The sequence below is a fragment of the Cyclopterus lumpus genome, chromosome 20 (assembly GCF_009769545.1).
Source record: "Cyclopterus lumpus isolate fCycLum1 chromosome 20, fCycLum1.pri, whole genome shotgun sequence".
NCBI lineage: Eukaryota > Metazoa > Chordata > Actinopteri > Perciformes > Cyclopteridae > Cyclopterus > Cyclopterus lumpus.
The window spans coordinates 20,074,628-20,100,159 of NC_046985.1; the positions used below are offsets into that span (position 1 = coordinate 20,074,628).

Sequence of the window (25,532 nt, forward strand, 5' to 3'; positions counted from 1 at the left end):
CTTTTCTGATCGGCTCCTCTTCTAATAATATTTAAAATACCCAATCCCATCATGGCTGAAATATTGTCAGTCTGATGTCTGTTTGTGTGCAAACGATCAACAGATAAACATAAAAATAAAAACCAGTAAACTCTCCAGACCTGTTGACCAAATCAAACTTCTATTAGAGAAAAGTAAATCCAAGATGCAGAGTTGAATGAATGGGTGAATATAAATTATACACTGTACTATATATAAAATACTAGTCTTAGATAGTCCTCAATACATAAATAGTGAACAATAGCACTGAATAAGAATACATTTGGGAAAAAAAACATTTGCTTTACAGGTTTGTTTTTACGTTTTTATTTTGATTCTTTGGAAAATAATCTGCAATTATGCTTATAAAAAATAAACATATTAATATTCTTCCAATAGAGACATATACTGTTTGAAGTGAAATATAGAAATGTAACTTACACTGTTAAACATTTGCCCAATTAACCAAAGTCGCCCCTTTGTCACATAATCCACAGCAGAGCGCTGCAATGACGTGTTGTTGGCCAACCGCAGAACAACAATGCTCTGTGGCAAACAAACATGGATGGTACTTGTTTGGCAAGTTATCAAGATAATCTTTGCATATGAACAGCATTTTACCAGTCACATGACTAGTAGTCTCATTTAGCCACTTGTACGGTGGCCCTGAGGGTCAAAGCACAACATTTCAGAAAACACAAGGAAAAGGTACGTATTGGAGGGTTATTCCTGGTCTCTGATTGGACTGCTTCAAACAGAAGTACTTTTTCAATTTCTTCTTTTGGATTTCCGTCAAACTGCATGTCTTGTGGTACATTGCTGCCTCTCACAGCTCGGGATGATAAGATAAGAAATAAAAGATTATTCATTGAGAGGGAAATCACGGAGCCAACACTTCTTTGTATTTGCAGTCTTCCCATGAATTGGAACGTTCCCTAAGGATGAATAAAGTCTTATTGTATCTTATCATCCCGACCTGTGAGAGGCAGCAATGTACCACAAGGCAGGAAACCCAAAAGAAGAGGAAGTACCTCTGTGGACGTGAATGTAGGCAGCAACGAGCGACCATTGTCCAAAACGGACCTCCTCCTTTTCCAGTTTGAGTCTCCCCTTTGGTTTTTTGAAAGGTTTTCTAAAGTTAAAACAAATCCATTGACTTGGAGACGGGGAGCTGGAAGTGTCATTTCTGGGTCTCAGGAGGCTAGGACACCAGCATCTGGAGGAGTCTGGCCACCACCACCACGTTGAGGCTGTTCCCCAGAGCTCTGTACTGCTGCTTGGTGCTAATCTGCTCCGGAAAGGCTGCAAAACACAAGGAAAGAAGTTGGCTACGTATTCCATCCAATAATATACCTCATGGTAACACTTTATAATAACTGCATGCTATGAAGCATTAGTATTATTATAAAGGGTTACCAAACAGTTTTATATCATAGGATATATCCATACATTTTGGAAAAAATAAGAAATATAAATGTTTGTCTAACAGTCGGACTTGGAAAGTTATTGGGACTTTTTTTTTAATCCAATTGTAATAATAATAATAATGCATTTAATTTATATAGCGCTTTTCATAATACTCAAGGACACTTCACATAATTAAAACATCCTAAAAGCTAAAAATAAATAAATAAGAATAGCTAAAATACAGGTAAAACAAATAAATAGTGACTTTGAGTCGCTCGGACCCTGATAAGAAAACAAAAACAAAAAAACAAACAATCACACATTAAAAGCAGTTCTGAACAGGTGGGTTTTGATTTGTGATTTGAATGAGGAAAGATCAGTGCAGTCTCGGATGAGTTTGGGGAGAGAGTTCCAGAGGGAGGGGGCAGATATGGAGAAGAAATTGTCCGAGTCGAACACCAAAGTCATCCAACTTTAAACTGCCTACTAATATACCGGCCATTAATATAACACACACACACACACACACACACACGGTGTGTGACTTACAGAAGCTTTGAGGGAAGCCCATGAGGTTGGCAAGTTCTCTGGGCGTAAAATAACGCAACCTGAGCTTCAGCAGCTGCTGGAGTTTCTCCTCTTCAGAGAACTGGTCCAGACCTCCAAACACGTTCTCCATCTGCAGAGCAAAGCAGAAGCCTTTGACACACAAGTAACAAAGAAAGTCTTTATTCTGATGTCAGAGGATTTGGTTAAGCTGGGCTGTGATATAATAACTTTCTTGGTACTCCACACTTATTGTTTAATGAATGGATGACAACAGTACAATAATTAAATTAACCAAAGCATGCCCATGTTCACCGGGGCTAGAATACAACATTGTGGCACAGTGTAAATCTGACAATCTTCTGTACTGGGTCTGAAGATACGGGGTCATCCAGTAATACTTTCATTGTGAATCAGCTTTTATTATGAAGAAATTGTTGGAAGTAGAGTGACACTTTAAACAATAAAATAAAAACCTCTTTAAAACAGATTGGCAGGTCAAATTAGTAGATTAAATTAAATTAAATTCAGTTTATTTTGTATAGCCCGATATCACAAATTACCAACTCCCCTCTTTGGCTTTACAATCTGTACACATACAACATCCCTGACCTTTGACCTCACATCGGATCAGGAAAAACTCTGTGGCTCTGCCCTCAGCATCGCAAAAGAGACCAGACCAATGAGGCATAATTTAAAATACAGTATTTTAAATGATGAATTGATTGTGTTTGTAGTTAATGAAAGAGGAGGGAGCTGGTCTGTTGGAAATGCACTTCAAACTCTATTCTAAATGTGCTGCTGAAGAACTTCTGAAAGCTTTCCAGCTGACATTGAAGCCTCCTTCCAAATGAAGACCTTGTCCTTGGCTCGTACGTCTTGAACTGAAATCAAAACCTACCTCTGTTTCCATGCAGCACTGCAGTACTGAGCCAGTTCCCTCCACATACCGGCCATAGCTATGGGTAAAACACATTATCAGATGACAGCACTACAAGTGATGCTATTAGCAGTGTTCAACCAACCACAGACAGAAACGGTTCATCAAATACCTAATGTAGACCCAACCCAGGGCCCACATCGGGCTGGTCCACAGTACACTCGGTCTAATTGGGTTGGGTCATTTAAATTGGTTTAATTGGTCTGTCAATGTCTAATACCAAAGTTATACGAGCAGATAGACAAACAACTCGGATCACATGGTACGTCATTATCACTGCAGGAGAAAATAGTTTGAGTAAATAAAGAAGTTATGCAATGTAATGACAGTGAGGCAACCTTTTAAGAATTGGATTCACTAGTATTGAATCTACTACGAGGAACTTTCATTGTGTGTTGTCCCTCCATTGACCTGGCACAGCAGCAGCACCCAGGGGTGCTGATGGAACTCAATAGATGTCATGTGTACAGAATGAACAACATAATAAAACAACTGAATTGGCACAAACAAGCCACCTTCTGATTAAAGTGAAGGTTAGCTCCAAAGTTAGCAACAGCTCCGGCACACTTAAGGTTGGCTGACCTTCAAGGTGGACCAGCTATTCTCCTTTCAAGCTAGGGAAAGCAATCTAGACAAACTATCTAGAGTGTACTAGATTTTACAAAGGATCCAACCAACATAACAGCCCAGTTTGGCCTACTCTTTTCCATTGAAAGTAACTATTACAAATCAATGCAGTAGTCAGCTGCCCCTCAGCTCTCCCACTCCACCAGAGACCTCCTTCAAAACCTCCACTGCCTCCCCATTCAGCAAAGAATGTACAGTTCAAGATTCTCCTTCATACCTTCCTGACCTCCTGCACTGACGCCAACTCGCTTATTATTTAGTTTCAATATTTCTTTAAACTGTTAAATGGTTGATTATTAATATCCCTACTGCAATGGCATTATTAAAGTTAGTTTTAAGTATTGGCCAGTACCCACTTGTGCATACTTGTACTTGGCCTGAATAAAAGTGGTATTGGTGCATCTCTACCATTCAATATTTAATTCCTGTGCAAAAATACATAAGTATTGAGACAAGTGAAGTTAGTGACAGATGAAGAGTACTCACCCTTTAGTAAAGCACACAGACCTCCTGCATGTGGGCCGAACAATGTCCAGCAGCAGAGCATATCGCAGCAGTGTTTTGGGAGGAAGAAGATAGTGTTCAAGGTTTACTTCCATCTGCGGTTCCAGGAAGTCTTGGATCTGCCTGACAGACAGGTCGTTGTTCTGACTCATCTTCCTCTGGGCATCCATTGTTGTCTCTTGTTTATAGAGGACACGAGCCCCCTGCATGTCCTCTTGTGGCTGGCAGGGAGCTGGAGGGAGAGGACTGGAGGCTGTGTGCTGCTCAGGGAAGGCATCCAACATCTAAGATCACATACTTTATTAAAAGCCTTATATAAACACCTCTAGTATTGTGAGATCCAAACATAATCAAATAACCAACACACTTGATTCAGTTTACAAAAATTACAAAAAAATACAACGCAACATTTTTTCTGCTAATAGTTTATAGAGAGGCCTGTTTATTATCCAGAGGAATTGCTGACATTCTTTGGTGTTTTATTATACATTATTCTATAGATTTTGTGTTTGTAACAATCAGACTGTTGTTGTATATCCCTACTGTTGTAGGGAGCTGGGAGCTGCTGACCCGGACCGGGGACATCGTCGGGCTTTTTAAACTACCTTAACGACCATTGCCAGGGATATGAGATTCACCCTGAGGCGCTTTGTTGGGCTGTCTTGGCTGACATGCTTCTTCAATGTCGCATGGGGGTCAGGAACAGTGCCCATGGACTGGCAGACCGGGGTGGTGGTTCCCGTGTTCAAACTATCGGGGTATCACACTCCCGGGGAAAGCTTATGCCAGGGTGCTGGAATGGAGGCTCCGACCGCGTGAACCTCAGATTCAAGACGAACAGTGCGGATTCCGTCCCGGCCGGGGAACTGTGGACCAGCTCTTTACCCTCGCAAGATTTGATTAGATTTTTTTATTTAACCTTTATTTAGCCAGGCGAACAAATTCTTATTTACAACTGTGGCCTGACAAGAGGCGTTTCTCTTGAGGGAAAGGAGAGGAAAATAAATAAATGGGGTTAAAAAGTGCCAAGAAGCGGAGAAACCAACATGCTAACAGCCTGAGAAACAGCAGCACTCGTCTTTCAGCAAGTCCGTGATCAAGTCCGTGATCTTGGCTTTAAAGGCTTTAAAGGCCGACTTGGAGACGTAGGACTGTAGTTGCAAGGATTTCTGTAGTTCATTCCAGGTTGTAGCTGCAGCAACATTAAATGAAGACAAACCAAGTGCAGAGAAACTACGGTTATCAGAGCGAGTGTTGGAAGCAGGGGATGAGATGTGCAGCAGCTGACACAGGTAGGGCGGAGATAAACCAAGGAGAGTTGTATAGATTAACAGGAACCAGTGAATTTGTCGACGCGTACACAAAGATGGCCAGTTTAGTGATGAATATAGAGTGCAGTGGTGTGTTCTGAAGGGAGCATTTGTTACAAACCGGATTGCAGAGTTTGTAGCGAACCCTTGCATGCTGATCTGTAGACGACATCCCCATAATCAAACATGGGAACGATGGTCATTTGTACGATTGTTTTCCAAGACTACTGGAGGGGTCCTGGGAGTTTGCCCAACCAGTCTACATGTGCTTTGTGGACCTGGAGAAGGCTTTCGACCGGGTCCCTCGGGGTTTTTGTGGAGGTTGTTTTTCTGCCGAGTGTGAAGCGGCAGGGATGAGTCAGCACCTCCAAATCTGAGGCCATGGTGCTCAGCCGGAAACCGGTGGATTGCGACAGAGTGGATACCCCAAGCGAAGGAGTTCAAGTATCTCGGGTCTTGTTCACGAGTGAGGGTAAGGTGGAGCGGGAGAGCGACAGGCGGATCGGTGCGGCTGCAGCAGTAAAACAGGCGCTGTACCGGTCCGTCTTGTAGTATGTGCAGTATTTTGTACCTCCATTTACACAACATGTATGTCGACATTGAAGTCACCACCCGAATGTCTCAATTAGCGGAAAATAACAAACAAACAACTGGACGGTGTGTCAAAGTGACTAAGGCTGTTTATCGCTGTGTACGTGTGTACATGGCGATTGGTCAAAGGCCTTCAGCTTTTACTACAATGTGTATTTGAGTCAGCCCTGTATAAATAAGTACAAGACGCAGTTATAAGAAGAAGAAGAAGAAGAAGAAGAAGAAGAAGAAGAAGAAGAAGAAGAAGAAGAAGAAGAAGAAGAAGAAGAAGAAGAAGAAGAAGAAGAAGAATTAAAGCTGCGAGCAGCAATGAACAGGTCCTCGCTCATTCGAGCCATTCGGGGGCGTCGGCAGGACGCCGACCCGCTCGGCCGAGAACGTTTTACCGTTTGTCACGTAACGCAGACTTTCTTTGGCCAGTAGGTGGCGCTTCGTCTATGAGTGAAAATAAGCTTGTCAATATCCTTTTATCAAGCATGACATGTTTGGGGCAGATTCAAGCAAGTCCAGTTGAGCCAGTAGGTGGCGCTGTGACTATGTGAACATATACATGCATCATGTGTCTCTACCTGAAGTCTAGACCACGTCATGTAAATGAAATGTTACAAAAAGTGATGCAAGAAATTAGCCCTGTCTTGGATGTGAACTCGGGTCTCTGGGTCACAGAGCAAACACTTATCATGTTCAGCTACTGATCATTTTTACCAACTAAGAAGATAACATTACGGTCTAAGTAGAATACAGTAGGGTCTAAAACTTGTCATGTTATAATTATTGATTCACCTTTGAACTCTGGGTGCTTTTGTTTTCTGTTGAAAGCTTAGCAATCAGGAAATAACGCAGTCTTGAATTTGGGATCCCAACCTGGATTTAAGAATAGAACGGTCAAAATAAATACAATTTATAGGGCAGACGTATTTCATGAAACTAGTCATAGAAACTATTCTCTTACACTTGTGGGTGAGACCATGATCTCCTGGAAAGTGTATCCACATTCCATGAGCGTCTTCACCAAGCACTCCCTAGAGAATAGAAGTAGAATATGAGAACAGATTACCTGAACAACACAACGGGGAAATTGGAATGATTCCGAATCATAGTTAAGAAATACAAGACCTATAAGAGTGCAACAACAGTGATAATCTCAGATACACTTTTCAATCTGTTTACAAGGAAAGTCATTTTAGGAAGCTTCAAATAATAATCAAAATAATAAGTAGATGAGCACCAGTCAGTTTTAAGAGCAAGTACCTCATAGACAAAAAGGTACCCCAAGAGATAACTTCATTTAGAACACTATCATGTACAACACACCATCAGCAGATGGACATTCAGCTATTTGATAACAAAATAATGACAGAAAAGATCACAAATTGTAAATCTTAGTACCAATTGATAATTAGAATCCAAGCATATTCAATATGACCGCAATGATTCATATAATGAGAGTAGTAGCATGATGAAAAATGTACAACTACCAAAAATAACCACAGCGGTGGATATAGTAGAACAACAATAACAAAAAAAAGCAGCATATAATATATATTAATTGTGTTAGAGACCGTTTTTATTTATTTTTTGATTACAAATCATATCTTATAATTTATTTGTATGATCTAAATACATTCCTTTGACATATGAATGCATGTTAAATTCATATCCGGAATAATGCTTTTTTGGGGAATTATTTATATTAATCTGATAAGGATCAGCTGTGATAAGAGGAAGGGCTGGACCGAGTCTCTGGTTTTTACTTTGTGTAGAAGTCTTTGACTTCACGTTAGACTTATGATTTATTACAGAGTTAGGATTTGGACCTTTTAATGTGCGAGTCCTGTAACGTGGCACAGAATATAACAAGTACAAAGAACAGGCCACCAGTCAGACAGAAGATCACAACAGGCAAGCATGGATGAATATCCCTAACATCATGCAACTACAATTACCAGCTGTTGCATTGAGAATCATGAATTGATCTCATGGCCCTCTGTGTTCATATTGACATAAGACAACTCGTGCCTCTGCTCCTCTTTTGATTTATTTCACAAAATAGGGTTATTTTGGGAACAGATAGTGCAGGCTATGCTCGATATATCGCTCTAATCAACATCCAATGTAGATGTCAACCATCCGATCATCTCATGTCTATGGATGTTCATTTCATACTTCACTTTTCAAAATATGGACCGCAGTAGAACCTGTGAAATAGTCAAACTAAAACTCAAGTGTCAAATACTTTTCTATCATACAGACAAAGAGCAATATTGTACTCATACTACCTGCCTACTGATATGTTACCTGGCAGAGGAGCTCTCGAAGCCTTTCACATTCTCCAGCAGGATGAAGCGGGGCAGCCTGCACAGCCTGGTCCCCCAGTCATATGCAAGGGAAGACATGATGACAGGGATTATTGACAGAGACTAAGATATCCACCGCAGGCCCACGACTAAGGGAACAGGTCTGAGGCCTCCTATGACGCTGTGTGTGAAGTCCAGTACTGGTATGACAAACAACATTATGGCTGCAGTATTTAAACAAAGTGGTCAAACATAAAGGTGGATATCAAGAAATGCACTGCCGCACAATTTTTAAAGTAAAACAAATATTATTGCACTTTTCTTGAGACATTTGATGATTCCTAGAACTACATGTTATTTAATACTGCATATATTTAAATGATTTTGGTTGGCCTGTTTCTCCAAACATGAGAGAGCTTCTTATGGAATACTCAGTGGGTTATTACAAGCATTAATATAATATAACAATGCTGGCCTGAAGGTTGATGACGAATGAGAATTGTGTGAGAAAGGTACTATAAGGCCTAAGTTCACCATTTCCAAAGTGTTTTTAGCACCACTGTATGAAAGGAGACGGCAGTAGCAGGATGAACCGGCTGTTACAGGGGTGGGCATGGTCTTTTAGTTTATTTAGGGTTCTGCACAGGAACTCATTTCACCAAAATGTCTGCTCAGTAGATTGGATTCAGTCAATTAACATTATCAAATGTCAGAAGCAATAATAATGAGATCTTATAATTAAGAAAGTAATGTTGAAATATTAAAAAAGTAGGTATTCATTTTAACTTCAGAACATTTAAATATCTCATAAATAATCATGAAGCAAACCATCAGTGCACTTCCATTAGATTAGAGTTGTTGACCGTGTCTTTTTTAGATCCAGGCCTCTGGACAAGGCACCAGTGGAGACTTTAGAGAGCCCCAGCAAATAAAACAGGACTCAGCGGACTGCTTGTCTATCGTATCTGTATCCAGTGAAATGGTGGAGAAAAACCATCCGAGCATCTGTGTCCACGTTTGTCCACGCTCTCCAAACATTATCTCGTTGCACAGAGACAAGTTAAAGGGGGTTCTCAACGGTCAATGATAATTGCCAGGACAAACACAAATGTCCAAATAGTAAATATTATGGTGCGTTCAACTGTTTATTATGTTAAAGCTCTTAACTATTCAAAGAATGTGAAAATGGCGTTTTTTAAGTCTCTACAATATATCATTCTATCAAACTCCATATTGATTTGATAATTATTCAACGTGGCCCATTTAGAGATCATTTCCTCATACAAAGGATGCATCACAGTTATGTTGCACAAGGATTTAGTCCCATATATATTGAACTAGCCAAAGAAAGTTAAGATAATTATATTCTTCTCATTCCTTTGTGTGCAATCTGTGGTTATTAAAACCACTTGTGTTAGGCTCTATTCTCCTCTTTGTTAACATCATCATCTCTGAACATATAAACAGACTTCGTTTAAAGTGCCGTAGGAAGAATAAACATGTAAGTCTGTCCATTCTTAATTAAAGACTGGTCTTGCTGACAATATTCCTCTTTTTGGAGAACGCCCACTATTCGGTCTCTCGCCCGTGTGTGTAAATCTTCCTTATCAGAATACACAGATTTGATTGGCTGAGTAGCATCACGTGATGTGATTTATAAGGCATGTAATCGGTTGGTGTGTTTCCTGGACTGCTGAACAAGTGCTGTAAGGCTAGACAAGCTGCGCTGGTAAAATAGAAGCACTCCATTCAAATTGTATAATTCTCAATTATCTATTAGGTCTAGGTCTGGACCGCCTATTAGTGACCTCTGATCTATAGGGGTTTCTTGCTATCAGAAGCTGGACTAACAACACTAGATGGCAGAAGGGTAATTACAACAAAGGATCTGGTTGTGTTTTTGCAGGTGAGGAAACTCAAGCTGTTGTTGAAAAGTAGGCACTCTGGCATCCAGGGGCTCTTTTTGTTTTTGTGTTTAATAGTTTGCTCTCAGGTGGCAAACTAAGTCATCTTTATTAGTACATTTAAAATAAATTATTACATTTTCCCATTCGGCTTCAGTGGGGTACTTTCAGACAAACATATGGCGGACACACTTGATGCCATGTCTATTTATTCAAAGAAGTATTTTAAAATGTAAATGACAGTTGTCAGGGCATAACACCAAATATCTCTTGATCTGTAGTTGAAAATAGTATTAATTCAGGCTAAACTAAGGGCAACAAAAAGCTGAATGTGGAGATTAAACACCTTGGCAGAAGATCTAGGATGTAGAGGAAGCTCTTGGTTCTGGGGTCAGCAATGTCACCCTGAAGTCCTATCCTGCACAGAAAAAACAATTTGATTGATAAAACATTATTAAATAGAGAGATTTGAAAAAGTTACTATGATGTATTGGCATTTGGATGAATCAAGGCACCTGTGATGGCGTGACACGGTAAGTGTACATCTGTTTTCTGGTAGAATATTTAAACCTTAACAACACAGTTGAAGAGTTGAGACGCAGAGTTGTAGTCTTACACCCTTCTCTGCACTTTCATTAAGCAGTTAAAGCAAGTTAAATTAATGACATCAAAAGTAAATAGAGGAGGAGTTATACAAAATAACCTCATAAAAGTTTAACAAAAAAATAGTGCATAAAAATAGGAGGATTAATTGTGGACTTTAAAGAATATTCAATTTCTTTGCCTTAAGAAGCTTTTGGGTTTTCACATTTGATTGGAGAGCGCCCTCTCCAATCAGTTTTGCAACATTTGGCTGAATGTGAGCAGATAGTAAAGCCCTAAACGCCTCAAAACTCATCCTGCTACTTCTATGAGCTGTGACATCATCAATGAACACCAGTGACCCCGTTCCATTGGCAGCCATACAGCCCATGCCATAGCACTGCCTCCACCATGTTAACCAGAGGATGTGGTTGGCTTCTCTACACCTTTCTCTTCCCATCATTCTGGTACAAGTTCATCTTGGTTTCATCTTCTATTCGGACCAGTGTGTACCACCCACAGACTGATGGTCTGGTGGAGCGTCTGAATAAGACTTTGAAGTCCATGAGCCGTAAATGTATTAATGACGATGAACATAATTGGGATAAATGGCTTGACTCTCTGTTGTTTGCAGTGCTGGAGGTTCTCCACAGGATTTTCTCCCTTTGAACTTTTATTCGGCAGGACTCTGCAGGGGGTACTCGACCTGATTAAGGAAAACTGGGAGGGGCCGAGCACCAGCAAAAACGAGATCCAGTACGTCCTGGACCTGCGAGCAAAGCTCCACACACTGGGTAGGATGTCACGTGAGAATTTGCTCCAGGCCCAGGAGCGTCAACAACGGCTGTACAACAGAGGGGCCAGGCTGAGACAAAACACCGGGAGAGAAGGTACTTGCTTCCTTCTACCAGCTCTAAACTCCTCACCAAGTGGCAAGTTGGGGATGTTGACTATGAGGTGGTGCGTTCTGACAGGGGCGGAGCTCTACCACCTCAACCTTCTGAAAGCATGGAGAGAGGCGGAGTCTGTTTCTCTGGTGTCTGCGGTATCTGAGAGAGAGGAGCTGGGGCCTGAGGTCCCAAAATCCAAAAATCCGGCCTCGCTCCTTTGTGAAGACCATCTCTCCGGGACCCAGAGAACAGACATTGCCCAGTTGCAAGAGCGGTTTTCTGATGTGTTTTCTCTCCTGCCAGGACGCACAAACCTCAGAGCGCACCAGATTGAGACTCCGGGCATGACGGTGCGGTTTCGGCCCTACAGGTTACCTGAACACAGGAGAAAAAGTGGTTCAGAGGGAATTAGCTGCTATGCTGGAGATGGGGGTAAAAGAAGAGTCCCACAGTGCCTGGTGTAGCCCCATTGTTCTTGTGGTCAAGAAGGATGGATCTATACGGTTCTGCGTGGACAATCGCAGGGTGAATTATGTGTCACGGTTCGATTCTTACCCGATGCCCCAGGTCGACATAATTCTGGACCAACTGGGCACTGCACGTTTCTTTACGACCCTGGATTTAACCAAGGGCTACTGGCAGATTCCTCTGTTGCCAGAGTGCAGGGAAAAGACGGCCTTCTCCACTCCGTTTGGTTTATACCAATATACCACACTTCCCTTTGGGTTGTTCGGGGCCCCAGCCACTTTTCAACGCCTTATGGACCGAGTGCTGCGTCCGCATGTTGCATATGCTGCCGCCTACTCGGATGATGTGATCATCCACAGCACCACTTGGCGGAGTGTGTGCAGTGGGTGGGCGCGGGGCCAACCCGGGGAAGTGTGCAGTTGGACGGAGGGAGGTACGGTATCTGGGGTACCACTTGGGCGCCGGGCAGGTGCGCCCTCAGGTGGACAAGACCGCCGCTATCGCAGCCTGCCCGCGGAGAGGAGTGCCTGGCCATCCGGTGGGCGGTTGACTCTCTGCGCTACTACCTTCTGGGACGCTCATTCACCCTCTGGTCGGATCACGCCCCGCTCCAAAGGCTCCACCGCATGAAAGATACTAACACCGGGATTACTCTGTGGTATCTGGCATTGCAGACTTTTAATTTCAAGGTGATCCATAGGCCGGGGACGCAGATGGTTGTGGCTGACTTTCTCTCCCGCACTCTTCTCTATTTTTTCCAACCTCCTTGACCCCCCTTGTCCCCCTCCTCCCTCCATCTATCTACCAAGACACTTTGTTGACTACTGAAGAAACGCACTCTCAACCCATCTGAAGTCAACGACTACAGACCTGTCTCTCTCAGCCTAGTTTATCACCATCCAAAATACTTATGGATCCAGCCGATCCCAGATAACATTTGGTGAAGGCAGTGTTCACCAAATGTGAGGTCCTGGGACAAGAATGTCGTATGTGTACAGATTGTAAAGCACTCACAAATTTGTAATTTGTGATTTTGGGCTATACAAAATGAAATGAATTCAATTCAATACCATGTCTCAATGTGACGGAGGACTCCTGTGCTAACTTTAGTCCGTCCCAGATTGATCATCTTGTCGATAGTGCTACAGGCTCACTGAGAATGACACTAGACTCGATAGCCCCACTGAAGAAGAAGACGGTGAGGCAAAGGAGGTTTGCTCCCTGGTAGAACCCTCAGACCCGCGTCCTAAAACAAACTTCACGAAAGCTAGAAAGTATATGGCGTTCCACCAAACTGGAAGAATCACGCTTAATTTGGCGAGACAGCCTTAAAACATATAAAAAGGCTCTCCGTAATGCCAGAGCAGCCTATTACTCATCAGTAATAGAGAAAAATAAGAACAACCCCAGGGTTCTCTTTAGCACTGTAGCCAGGCTGACACAGAGTCACAGCTCTGTGGAGCCGTGTATTCCTATAGACCTCAGTAGTAATGACTTCATGAACTTCTTCAATGAAAAGATTTGAACTATTAGAGGCAAGATTGATGATCTCTTGCCCTCAACTACTGCCGATCTGTCATCAAGAGGAGTGGCCTTGGAAACGGCTGTATGCCCTGGTGTATATTTGGATAGCTTTTCTCCCATTAACCTAGACCAATTGTCCTCAATGGTTTCTACTTCTAAACCGTCTACCTGTCTCTTGGACCCCATCCCAACGAGGCTGCTTAAAGACTCTATTAGCCCCCCCTCCTCTCTACCTCCTTCTGTTTCATGGATTGTGGAGGTTTCAATCAATTATCTGGTGATATTGTTCCTGTAGATGGCATTTCCCTGGCATTCAACACCACTGTAAAGAATCTAGGCGTTATCTTTGACCGAGACTTGTCCTTTAACTCCCACGTTAATCAAATCTCAAGGATTGCATTTTTTCATCTACGTAACATTTTAAAAATCAGGCACATCTTGTCCCAAAAAGATGCAGAAAAGCTGGTTCACGCGTTTGCTACTTCCAGACTAGATTACTGCAACTCCTTATTATCAGGCTGCTCTAATAAGTCTCTTAAATCCCTCCAGTTGATCCAGAATGCTGCAGCTCGTGTACTCACAAAAACTAAGAAAAGAGATCACATGACTCCTCTATTAGCTGCTCTGCACTGGCTCCCTGTAAAATCAAGAATCACATTTTAAATTCTTCTCCTCACCTACAAAGCCTTGATTGGTGATGCACCATCATATCTTACGGAGCTTTAGCCCTACTAAATTAATTGACATTGTGTGTGGTCTCCCTCTTTGCCCTTATCACTGAGGCTATGACAAAATATTCAACATTCAAATCACATTGAATATAAAACAGACTAGACCTACCTGGTAAAAGGCTGACAAGGTGGGCTCATCAAAATCATGTCAAATGGTAATTTATTGAAGACATCTAGTGTTATTCCCTAAAAATAAAGGAAGATAAAAAACAAGAAAAAAGACTTTTGAAGGTTTCAAAAGTTATAACATTGCAAAGTTAAAAATGAAGCCTCAAACATTGGATTGTCTGTGAAGCCATATTTAAATGATGTTGGTCACCAGTCCTTTGCAGGGCAACAGACACACTGGGCTGCAAGCCCCCCCCCCCCGCCCCCTGCCACCCACCTCAATGGTCTTGTTCCAGAGGGTGGTATCGGGGAAATTGTGCTTGTAGATTTGATTGGCCGTTGTGTTGATATCGATGGCAGCCACTACCTGGGCAGATATTCCACTCTCTGGAGGAAGACAAAACAGATCAGCAACCGATAAAGATTTCCTCAAAATATCAAAATATTTTAGCTACTGGTTCAACACATGACTGAATGTTCTGCTCCACAGCGAACACATGTGCATAAGTGCCTCGTTAGTGAACCACCAGTATTAATTAGAGTCGTTGATAATAACATATTAACACATTTTGCCCATAGACCACATCAAACAACACCCGTCTGTAATGCTGATGTGTTCAATACTCCCAGAGAATAGAACAGTGATGTTTATTTGTGGGACAACATCCCCGTATAAAGTCTATAAAACACTAATACTTGTCCAGTGGGGTGCCAATGCAGAAGCTAGGAAGCTTTTTGGCTTCTGCACTGGGCCAGCATTTAAAATCTAAATGTGTGGGCGCCATCTTAGAGTCAAGTATCCAGTTTCTACAATATATTCATGGTTCAAATTCACTATGGACACTATGGAGTGTTTCCATGGAGAGGATTTCAAAAGCCTTACCCTTTCGCTGATTCCAAATGTTTTTCTTAATTGTTCTTAAAGCAACTTCAGACACTAAAGACAACCGAGCGTCCTCCCTTCAGACTACCGAGCGTCGTCCCTTCAGACACTAAAGACCACCGAGCGTCCTCCCTTCAGAGACTAAAGACAACCGAGCGTCCTCCCATCAGACACTAAAGACAACCGAGCGTCCACCCTTCAGACAACCGAGCGTCCTCCCTTCAGACACTACAGACCACCGAGCGTCCTCCCTTCAGACAATACAGACAACCGAGCGTCCTCCCTTCAGACACTACAGACCACCGAGCGTCCTCCCTTCAGACACTACAGACAACCGAGCGTCCTCCCTTCAGAGACTAGACAACCGAGCGTCCTCCCTTCAGACACTAAAGACAACCGAGCGTCCTCCCTTCAGACACTACAGACCACCGAGCGTCCTCCCTTCAGACACTAAAGACCACCGAGCGTCCTCCCTTCAGAGACTAAAGACAACCGAGCGTCCTCCCTTCAGACACTAAAGACCACCGAGCGTCCTCCCTTCAGACACTAAAGACTACCGAGCGTCGTCCCTTCAGACACTAAAGACTACCGAGCGTCGTCCCTTCAGACAACCGAGCGTCCTCCCTTCAGAGACTAAAGACTACCGAGCGCCCTCCCTTCAGACACTAAAGACCACCGAGCGTCCTCCCTTCAGACACTAAAGACCACCGAGCGTCCTCCCTTCAGACACTAAAGACTACCGAGCGTCCTCCCTTCAGACAACCGAGCGTCCTCCCTTCAGACACTAAAGACAACCGAGCGTCCTCCCTTCAGAGACTAAAGACTACCGAGCGTCCTCCCTTCAGAGACTAAAGACTACCGAGCGTCCACCCTTCAGAGACTAAAGACTACAGAGCGTCCTCCCTTCAGACACTAAAGACAACCGAGCGTCCTCCCTTCAGACACTAAAGACAACCGAGCGTCCTCCCTTCAGAGACTAAAGACTACCGAGCGTCCTCCCTTCAGAGACTAAAGACTACCGAACGTCCTCCCTTCAGAGACTACGGAGCGTCCTCCCTTCAGACTACCGAGCGTCGTCCCTTCAGACACTAAAGACCACCGAGCGTCCTCCCTTCAGAAACTAAAGACAACCGAGCGTCCTCCCTTCAGAGACTAAAGACAACCGAGCGTCCTCCCATTAGACACTAAAGACCACCAAGCGTCCTCCCATCAGACACTAAAGACCACCGAGCGTCCTCCCTTCAGAGACTAAAGACTACCGAGCGTCCTCCCTTCAGAGACTAAAGACAACCGAGCGTCCTCCCTTCAGACACTAAAGACAACCGAGCGTCCTCCCTTCAGACACTAAAGACAACAGAGCGTCCTCCCTTCAGAGACTAAAGACTACCGAGCGTCCTCCCTTCAGAGACTACAGACTACCGAGCGTCCTCCCTTCAGACTACCGAGCGTCGTCCCTTCAGACACTAAAGACCACCGAGCGTCCTCCCTTCAGAAACTAAAGACAACCGAGCGTCCTCCCTTCAGAGACTAAAGACAACCGAGCGTCCTCCCATTAGACACTAAAGACCACCAAGCGTCCTCCCTTCAGAGACTAAAGACTACCGAGCGTCCTCCCTTCAGAGACTAAAGACTACCGAGCGTCCTCCCTTCAGACACTAAAGACCACCGAGCGTCCTCCCTTCAGAGACTAAAGACAACCGAGCGTCCTCCCTTCAGAGACTAAAGACAACCGAGCGTCCTCCCTTCAGACTACCGAGCGTCGTCCCATCAGACACTAAAGACAACCGAGGGTCCTCCCTTCAGACACTACGGACCACCGAGCGTCCTCCCTTCAGACACTACAGACAACGGAGCGTCCTCCCTTCAGAGACTAGACAACCGAGCGTCCTCCCTTCAGACAACCAAGCGTCCTCCCTTCAGAGACTAGACAACCAAGCGTCCTCCCTTCAGAGACTAGACCACCGAGCGTCCTCCCTTCAGAGACTAGACAACCAAGCGTCCTCCCTTCAGACACTAGACAACCGAGCGTCCTCCCTTCAGAGACTAGACCACCGAGCGTCCTCCCTTCAGACACTAAAGACAACCGAGCGTCCTCCCTTCAGACACTACAGACCACCGAGCGTCCTCCCTTCAGAGACTAAAGACAACCGAGCGTCCTCCCTTCAGACACTAAAGACCACCGAGCGTCCTCCCTTCAGAGACTAAAGACAACCGAGCGTCCTCCCTTCAGACACTAAAGACCACCGAGCGTCCTCCCTTCAGACACTAAAGACAACCGAGCGTCCTCCCTTCAGACACTAAAGACAACCGAGCGTCCTCCCTTCAGACACTAAAGACAACAGAGCGTCCTCCCTTCAGAGACTAAAGACTACCGAGCGTCCTCCCTTCAGAGACTACAGACTACCGAGCGTCCTCCCTTCAGACTACCGAGCGTCGTCCCTTCAGAAACTAAAGACAACCGAGCGTCCTCCCTTCAGAGACTAAAGACAACCGAGCGTCCTCCCATTAGACACTAAACACCACCAAGCGTCCTCCCTTCAGAGACTAAAGACTACCGAGCGTCCTCCCTTCAGAGACTAAAGACTACCGAGCGTCCTCCCTTCAGACACTAAAGACCACCGAGCGTCCTCCCTTCAGAGACTAAAGACAACCGAGCGTCCTCCCTTCAGAGACTAAAGACAACCGAGCGTCCTCCCTTCAGACTACCGAGCGTCGTCCCATCAGACACTAAAGACAACCGAGGGTCCTCCCTTCAGACACTACGGACCACCGAGCGTCCTCCCTTCAGACACTACAGACAACGGAGCGTCCTCCCTTCAGAGACTAGACAACCGAGCGTCCTCCCTTCAGACAACCAAGCGTCCTCCCTTCAGAGACTAGACAACCAAGCGTCCTCCCTTCAGAGACTAGACCACCGAGCGTCCTCCCTTCAGAGACTAGACAACCAAGCGTCCTCCCTTCAGACACTAGACAACCAAGCGTCCTCCCTTCAGAGACTAGACCACCGAGCGTCCTCCCTTCAGACACTAAAGACAACCGAGCGTCCTCCCTTCAGACACTACAGACCACCGAGCGTCCTCCCTTCAGAGACTAGACAACCAAGCGTCCTCCCTTCAGAGACTAGACCACCGAGCGTCCTCCCTTCAGAGACTAGACAACCAAGCGTCCTCCCTTCAGACACTAGACAACCAAGCGTCCTCCCTTCAGAGACTAGACCACCGAGCGTCCTCCCTTCAGACACTAAAGACAACCGAGCGTCCTCCCTTCAGACACTACAGACCACCGAGCGTCCTCCCTTCAGAGACTAAAGACCACCGAGCGTCCTCCCTTCAGACACTAAAGACCACCGAGCGTCCTCCCTTCAGACACTAAAGACAACCGAGCGTCCTCCCTTCAGACACTAAAGACAACCGAGCATCCTCCCTTCAGACACTAAAGACAACCGAGCGTCCTCCCTTCAGACACTAAAGACAACCGAGCGTCCTCCCTTCAGACACTAAAGACTACCGAGCGTCCTCCCTTCAGAGACTACAGACTACCGAGCGTCCTCCCTTCAGACTACCGAGCGTCGTCCCTTCAGACACTACAGACAACCGAGCGTCCTCCCTTCAGAGACTAAAGACAACCGAGCGTCCTCCCTTCAGACACTAAAGACCACCGAGCGTCCTCCCTTCAGACACTACAGACAACCGAGCGTCCTCCCTTCAGACACTAAAGACAACCGAGCGTCCTTCCTTCAGACACTAAAGACAACCGAGCGTCCTCCCTTCAGACACTAAAGACCACCGAGCGTCCTCCCTTCAGACACTACAGACAACCGAGCGTCCTCCCTTCAGACACTAAAGACTACCGAGCGTCCTCCCTTCAGACACTAAAGACTACCGAGCGTCCTCCCTTCAGACACCCGAGCGTCCTCCCTTCAGACACTACAGACCACCGAGCGTCCTCCCTTCAGACACTAAAGACCACCGAGCGTCCTCCCTTCAGACTCTACAGACCACCGAGCGTCCTCCCTTCAGACACTACAGACCACCGAGCGTCCTCCCTTCAGACTCTACAGACCACCGAGCGTCCTCCCTTCAGACACTAAAGACCACCGAGCGTCCTCCCTTCAGACACTAAAGACCACCGAGCGTCCTCCCTTCAGACTCTACAGACCACCGAGCGTCCTCCCTTCAGACTCTACAGACCACCGAGCGTCCTCCCTTCAGACACTAAAGACTACCACAAAGTTCAGCATAAGAGAACAAATCCATCCATCCATCCATTATCACCCGCTTATCCGGGGTCGGGTCGCGGTGGCAGTAGGTTCAGCAGGCCGACCCAGGCTTCCCTCTCACCCGCAGCACTTTCCAGCTCATTCTGGGGGATCCCGAGGCGTTCCAAGGCCAGCCGGGAGATATCATCCCTCCAGCGTGTCCTCGGTCTTCCCCGGGGCCTCCTACCAGTTGGACGTGCCCGGAAAACCTCTAATGGGAGGCGTCCAGGAGGCATCCTAACTAGATGCCCGAACCACCTCAGCTGACTCCTTTCGACACGAAGGAGCAGCGACTCGACTCCAAGCTCCCCCCTGATGTCCGAGCTCCTTACCCTATCTCTAAGGCTGAGCCCGGCCACCCTACGGAGGAAGCTCATTTCGGCCGCTTGTATCCGAGATCTCGTTCTTTCGGTCACGACCCAGAGTTCGTGACCATAGGTGAGGGTTGGAACGTAGACCGACCAGTAAATGGAGAGCTTTGCCTTCCGGCTCAGCTCCCTCTTCACTAAGACGGACCGGTACAGCGCCTGTTTTACTGCTGCAGCCGCACCGATCCGCCTATCGATCTCCCGCTCCACCTTACCCTCACTCGTGAACAAGACCCCGAGATACTTGAACTCCTTCGCTTGGGGTAGGCAGTTTGCCCCCACCTGGAGGGAGCAATCCGCCGGTTTCCGGCAGAGCACCATGGCCTCAGATTTGGAGGTGCTAACTCTCATCCCTGCCGCTTCGCACTCGGCTGCAAAACGCCCCAGTGAATGCTGGAGGTCACGGTCCGAGGAGGCAAACAGGACCACATCATCCGCAAACAGCAGAGAGGCGATCCCGAGACTCCCGAACCGGATCCTCTCCGCCCCCTGGCTGCGCCTAGATATCCTGTCCATGAAGGTCACGAACAGGACCGGTGATAAAGGGCAGCCCTGGCGGAGGCCAACACCCACCGGGAACGTGTCTGACTTACTACCGAGGAGACGAACACAGCTCCTACTGCAGGCATACAGAGACCGGATGGCCCGTGCCAACGGGTCCGGCACCCCATACTCCCGCAGCACCCCCCACAAAAACCCCCGAGGGACCCGGTCGAAAGCCTTCTCCAGGTCTACAAAGCACATGTAAACTGGTTGGGCAAACTCCCAGGACCCCTCCAGTAATCTTGCGAGGGTAAAGAGCTGGTCCACTGATCCACGACCGGGACGGAATCCGCACTGTTCGTCCTGAATCTGAGGTTCGACAAGCGGTCGGAGCCTCCTCTCCAGCACCCTGGCATAAGCTTTTCCCGGGAGGCTGAGCAGTGTGATACCACGCCAGTCCATGGGCACTGTTCCCGACCCCCATGCGACACTGAAAAGGCGTGTCAACCAAGACAGCCCAACAATGTCCAGCGCTTTCAGCATCTCAGGGCGGATCTCATCCACCCCTGGCGCCTTGCCACCAAGAAGCTTTTTGACTACCTTAGCGACCTCTGCCAGGGATATGGGTGAATCCACCCCAAAGTCTTCCGGCGCTGCCCCCTCTCCGGGGGACATGTTGGCCGGGTTTAGGAGTTCCTCAAAGTGCTCTTTCCACCGCCCGACGATGTCCCCAGTCCGGGTCAGCAGTTCCCCCCCCCTGCTGAGAACAGCCTGGGGTAGACCCTGCTTTCCCTTCCTGAGCCGTCGGATGGTTTGCCAGAACTTCCTTGAGGCCAACCGAAAGTCCTTCTCCATGGCCTCCCCGAACTCCTCCCATGCCCGAGTTTTAGCCTCCGCGACCATCGTCGCTGCAGCCCTTTTGGCCCGCCGGTACCCGTCAGCTGCTTCAGGAGACCCCTGGGCCAGCCAGGCCCGAAAGGCCTCCTTCTTCAGTTTGACGGCTACCCTCACCCCCGGTGTCCACCACCGGGTTCTCGGGTTGCCGCCACGACAGGCACCGATGACCTTCCGGCCACAGCCCCGAGCAGCCGCGTCCACAATAGAGGCTTTGAACAAGGTCCACTCGGATTCCATGTCCCCAGCCTCCCTCGGGATTTGTGAGAAGTTCTTCCGGAGGTGGGAGTTGAAGACCTCCCGGACAGGATCCTCTGCCAGACGTTCCCAGTTCACCCTCACTACACGTTTGGGCTTGCCAGGTCTCTCTAGCCGAGTCCCCCGCCATCTGATCCAACTCACCACCAGGTGGTGATCAGTTGACAGCTCTGCTCCTCTCTTCACCCGAGTGTCCAAGACATACGGCCGCAGATCAGATGATACGATTACAAAGTCGATCATTGATCTCCGGCCTAAGGTGTTCTGGTACCAGGTACACTTATGAGCCACCTTATGTTCGAACATGGCGTTTGTTATGGACAAACTGTGGCTAGCACAGAAGTCCAACAACAAAACACCATTCGGGTTCAGATCGGGCAAGCCGTTCCTCCCAATCACGCCCCGCCAGGTTTCTCTGTCATTGCCCACGTGAGCGTTGAAGTCTCCCAGGAGAACTATGGAGGGGCGGCGGCGCCCTTTCCAGGACCCCTCCCAAGAACAAATTCAAGTTATTATATATATGTCCGCCTTCCGGTCTGACTCTACCGGAGTCCACATCGCTCCGTGTGTCTCTGGTGTAATGTGGATTTGACCGGTGTGCAAGATTAATTGGTTTTTGAATTAACTGTTTTTTTGTTTTCATCCGTGAGGCAGATGTGTTGTAGGAGTGGCCTCATACATTCATCGTCATGATGAATGTATCAGTTCATCTGAGCGGATCAGCGGCGGAGGAGCTGGGTGTAAACTACGGTCTGCGTGTTTCATTTACACACTGTATGAAGCGGAAAGTGGTCTCAAATCGACTTGACGTCAGATAACGAAGTATGACATACAAATAAGACTGACAACAAGAGCGTTCTGTCAAGTATGTATTGAAGTTGGTCGTATATTGAACAGGCATCAACAGAGCCACCTACTTTGTCCTTTACTCTCGTCCTCGCTCCGTGTCCTCGGCGTATGAACCAACCACAGCCTCCCGAACAGGTCGTGTATTTGACCGCAAAGTCATCCGTGTTTAGTCTTTAACAACATACCATACAAAGAACGTGACAGAGGCTAAACGATGGAAATGTGTATTTCCTAGTTAGTCACCGTGGGTCCTGAGAGGCCGCTCCTACAACACGTCGGCCTCACGGATGTAAACAAAAAAACAGTTAATTCAAAACCAGTTAATCTCGCACACCGGTCCTCGGGGACATCTCGTGGGACCGTTTGGACCCTGTCTGTCTTCCTGTTGTGTTCACGGTAGTTTACTTCAAGAACACAACGTGGCGGAACTTTGTTCAACCTCCATCTTCAACTGGTCCAGTCCTTGTACTGACATAACACACGCTCACAGGCCGGTGCACCGTCGATGGGCTCACCCTTTAAGGCGTAATGCATGCCTCCTATCCCGCTGTAGAGCTCGAGCACCCGCAGACCCTCCATGTCGCTGCGGACGGTTGTCCTTCTTCGTGACGTGTTACGGAGGTTGTCACACAACGAAGTGGCGCCATACCGCCACCATCTGGTAGGTTACAAGGTTACACGGGTTTGATTTGTCATTGTACGACAGCGTTAAACCACATGTTGACTGGTTTGCTACACAAAGTATAGGTGGTGATTGAACTGCATCATAGTGTGTGGTTAACCTACACTCCTTGGCACCACTGTGCTGGACTAACAGAACACATGTCAGTGTAACACAATACAAAAGCACTACACACTAGTACCATCTCCTTGTCTATGTGGTTTTCTGACACAGTGTAAGAAGAAGGGTCATCCATTCAAACCAAAGCACATATTCAGTTTCAAAGCTTCACTCTTCTTTTTAGTAAGCCTTTATTGGAGTGTTTTGCAATACAAATCAAGTATCAAAACAGCAATACATAGGCTTTTGTGATTAATTGGGATTGGATGAAACATTTGAAGGACTAAATGAATGAAATAACGAAACCCACTCAATCTTCACCCATCTGCGTGCAGACCTTGAGAGTGTTGGGAACTCTTCGTTTGACACGGGGGCGTGGCTGAACGGCCGAACCAACCGGAAGTATCCTATTATGGCATGGAGGCTCTAACGTAAACTTCCGTTAAGGGCGGCTGCTCGAAGTGAAGTCTTATCTGGAATTAAAGAACTCATATAAGGGTGTCTTCCTCTTTTCCAAACGGTAAGGCTTCTCAATGTTTTCCAAATGTTACAATGAATCCGAAGAATGACCCATGACCTGACCCACTAACTCTCTCTCCCGGTGCTTTTCTCTGGATAGGCGTTTCCACAACAAACATGTCCAAGTCTTTGAAGAAGATAGTGGAGGAGAGTCGGGACAAGAACCTCCCGGAGGTGGAGATGTGCGACAGGGGCATTTCGAACATGCTGGACATCCCCGGACTATGTAAGAGAATCTCCATTACACCACCGACCTGTATGGAGTATGGCAACATACCCGCCGTTAGCTTAGCTTAGCTTAGCTTAGGCTTCAGGTCGTCTGGCGATAACAATCTTCCATACACACGTAATGACTCAGTGGAGACACGTCAGTGAAGTGCTGGTCCAATGCATCCCCCCCTTGACCGCGGCTCTCAGTGGGCTCGGTCCAGGGGCAGAGAACGGGAGACGGGCAGGGCTCCTCTGAACGGCCGGCCTGCTTGGGAGGGTCGTTTCAAACAGGATAAGAAGCAGGCAGTGATCCATGCGGGTCAAGTCGACCAGACAGTTGAGTCCGACTCAACTGTCTGGTCGAGATGTACACAGAGGATCTTATTGCCACCACTTCTCTACAGAGAAGGTTTGACTCTTCAGTTCCATACATCTATGTGTGATAACTACTTCGCAATATCTTTTGCTTTCAAGCAAACACACCAGTTTGACTACTGATGTTGAAACACTCAATATTTTTGATTCCATGATTGTAATGAAACATACTGAAAAATCAATGAATCAGTGTTCTCACCACATTATTACCTATTTGTTATGATGTATATATATATATACTGTACATACATTTTCTTCTGTCCACTCAATCATACACACTTGTGTGCCATATTTAACACATTTGCCCTCACATATTACACTAATTTAAATCACAGTAAGTGCATGATGTTATTTTTAATTCTTTTTAATTATTCTGACTTCTAAAAATGAGAGTGAAATTCTACACGCATTCATCTACAAATTCAACAAGAAGAAAAGTTTGATTCCAACTCAAATCGGCCCTTTTTTCAGTGTGTCTTTGAAAACCTTCCTGTAATCCCACTCACAGGTGTGGCTACATTCTGCTGGACTGACTGGAAAGCTTCAAGATACAGTCCAAGAATATATTCTTGATGTACATATATACCATATGTTATGTTACATTATGGAATTATTCATTTTATACCTTAAACAATAGATCAAACTTTACTGCCAGAATAGTATTCTTTGCAGCCTTAATTCAGATATTGTTAACTGTTGAGTTAGTTGCATTGCTGTGTTGACTTGATGTTCCATGTCGTTTCAGTCACTCTGTCTAACATCACTCAGCTGGTCCTCAGCCACAACAAGCTCACAGGTAAGCTTGTTCCTCCATCCTCTGTCACAGATAATATACCCATTCAGAATATTAAGCAATTTAAAAAAAGAACAAAACGGACAGTTAAAATCAGCACACGTCCTTTTCACAACCGTTTCGGGTGCTGTGGTAGACAACTTCATAGATTATTGTTTCCATCCAAAAGGCATTTACAGTCAGGATTTAATGAGAATAGAGCCCACATTTTTTACCATTTCACTTGCAGAGATTATTGTGAATTACTGCAACATACCAGTCTTTTTGGTTGCTTTGCTTGTTTTTACTGCCAATCATGTCTGCTACTTAACGGCAATGTTTTTGTGTTCAAACATGTACAAAATAAAATGTTTTTTCTGTGGAAACTGGTTAGCAGTATGGGTGTTAATTCAAGAGTAACTGCACACTTAACAT

The 25,532-nt window shown here is 46.0% G+C and overlaps 2 protein-coding genes across 5 annotated transcripts in view; one reads left to right on the forward strand and one right to left on the reverse strand.

The window, feature by feature from the left end:
• Positions 1-329: 329 nt before the first annotated feature.
• Positions 330-23,072, reverse strand: trdmt1 (tRNA aspartic acid methyltransferase 1). Of its 4 annotated transcripts, none has more exons than XM_034560444.1 (11): positions 22,956-23,072; positions 14,725-14,834; positions 14,449-14,525; positions 10,491-10,562; positions 8,242-8,307; positions 6,896-6,965; positions 6,727-6,807; positions 4,025-4,302; positions 2,873-2,930; positions 1,975-2,104; positions 330-1,320 (listed from the first exon to the last, which is right to left on the reverse strand). In XM_034560444.1, exons 1-11 carry the CDS (start codon positions 23,017-23,019, stop codon positions 1,220-1,222), a joined length of 1,107 nt encoding a protein of 368 aa, XP_034416335.1. In that variant the 5' UTR covers positions 23,020-23,072; the 3' UTR covers positions 330-1,219. The 4 variants fall into 4 exon arrangements, with proteins under 4 accessions (XP_034416335.1, XP_034416334.1, XP_034416336.1 ...); XM_034560443.1 differs by having other exon boundaries at positions 4,025-4,326; XM_034560445.1 differs by lacking the exon at positions 22,956-23,072 and adding an exon at positions 22,509-22,949 and having other exon boundaries at positions 4,025-4,326.
• A 532-nt stretch (positions 23,073-23,604) lies between these two features.
• The window catches only part of rsu1 (Ras suppressor protein 1), a 45,189-nt gene continuing 43,261 nt past the window's right edge, over positions 23,605-25,532 (forward strand). Inside the window, exons 1-3 of the mRNA XM_034560447.1 lie at positions 23,605-23,741; positions 23,841-23,966; positions 25,071-25,121. Coding sequence (XP_034416338.1) covers positions 23,858-23,966; positions 25,071-25,121 — 160 coding nt within the window. The 5' untranslated portion in view covers positions 23,605-23,741; positions 23,841-23,857. The remainder of the gene's footprint in view (positions 23,742-23,840; positions 23,967-25,070; positions 25,122-25,532) is intronic.

Excerpts from the sequence above, each read along its gene's own strand:
- trdmt1 (XM_034560443.1), bottom strand. The coding sequence starts at position 23,019 with ATGGAGGGTCTGCGGGTGCTCGAGCTCTACAGCGGGATAGGAGGCATG. Across the intron at positions 4,327-6,726 it reads AAAGCACCCAGAGTTCAAAG|ATGTTGGATGCCTTCCCTGA; the intron begins GTGAATCAATAA and ends ATGTGATCTTAG. Across the intron at positions 2,105-2,872 it reads AGTGCTGCATGGAAACAGAG|ATGGAGAACGTGTTTGGAGG; the intron begins GTAGGTTTTGAT and ends TTTGCTCTGCAG.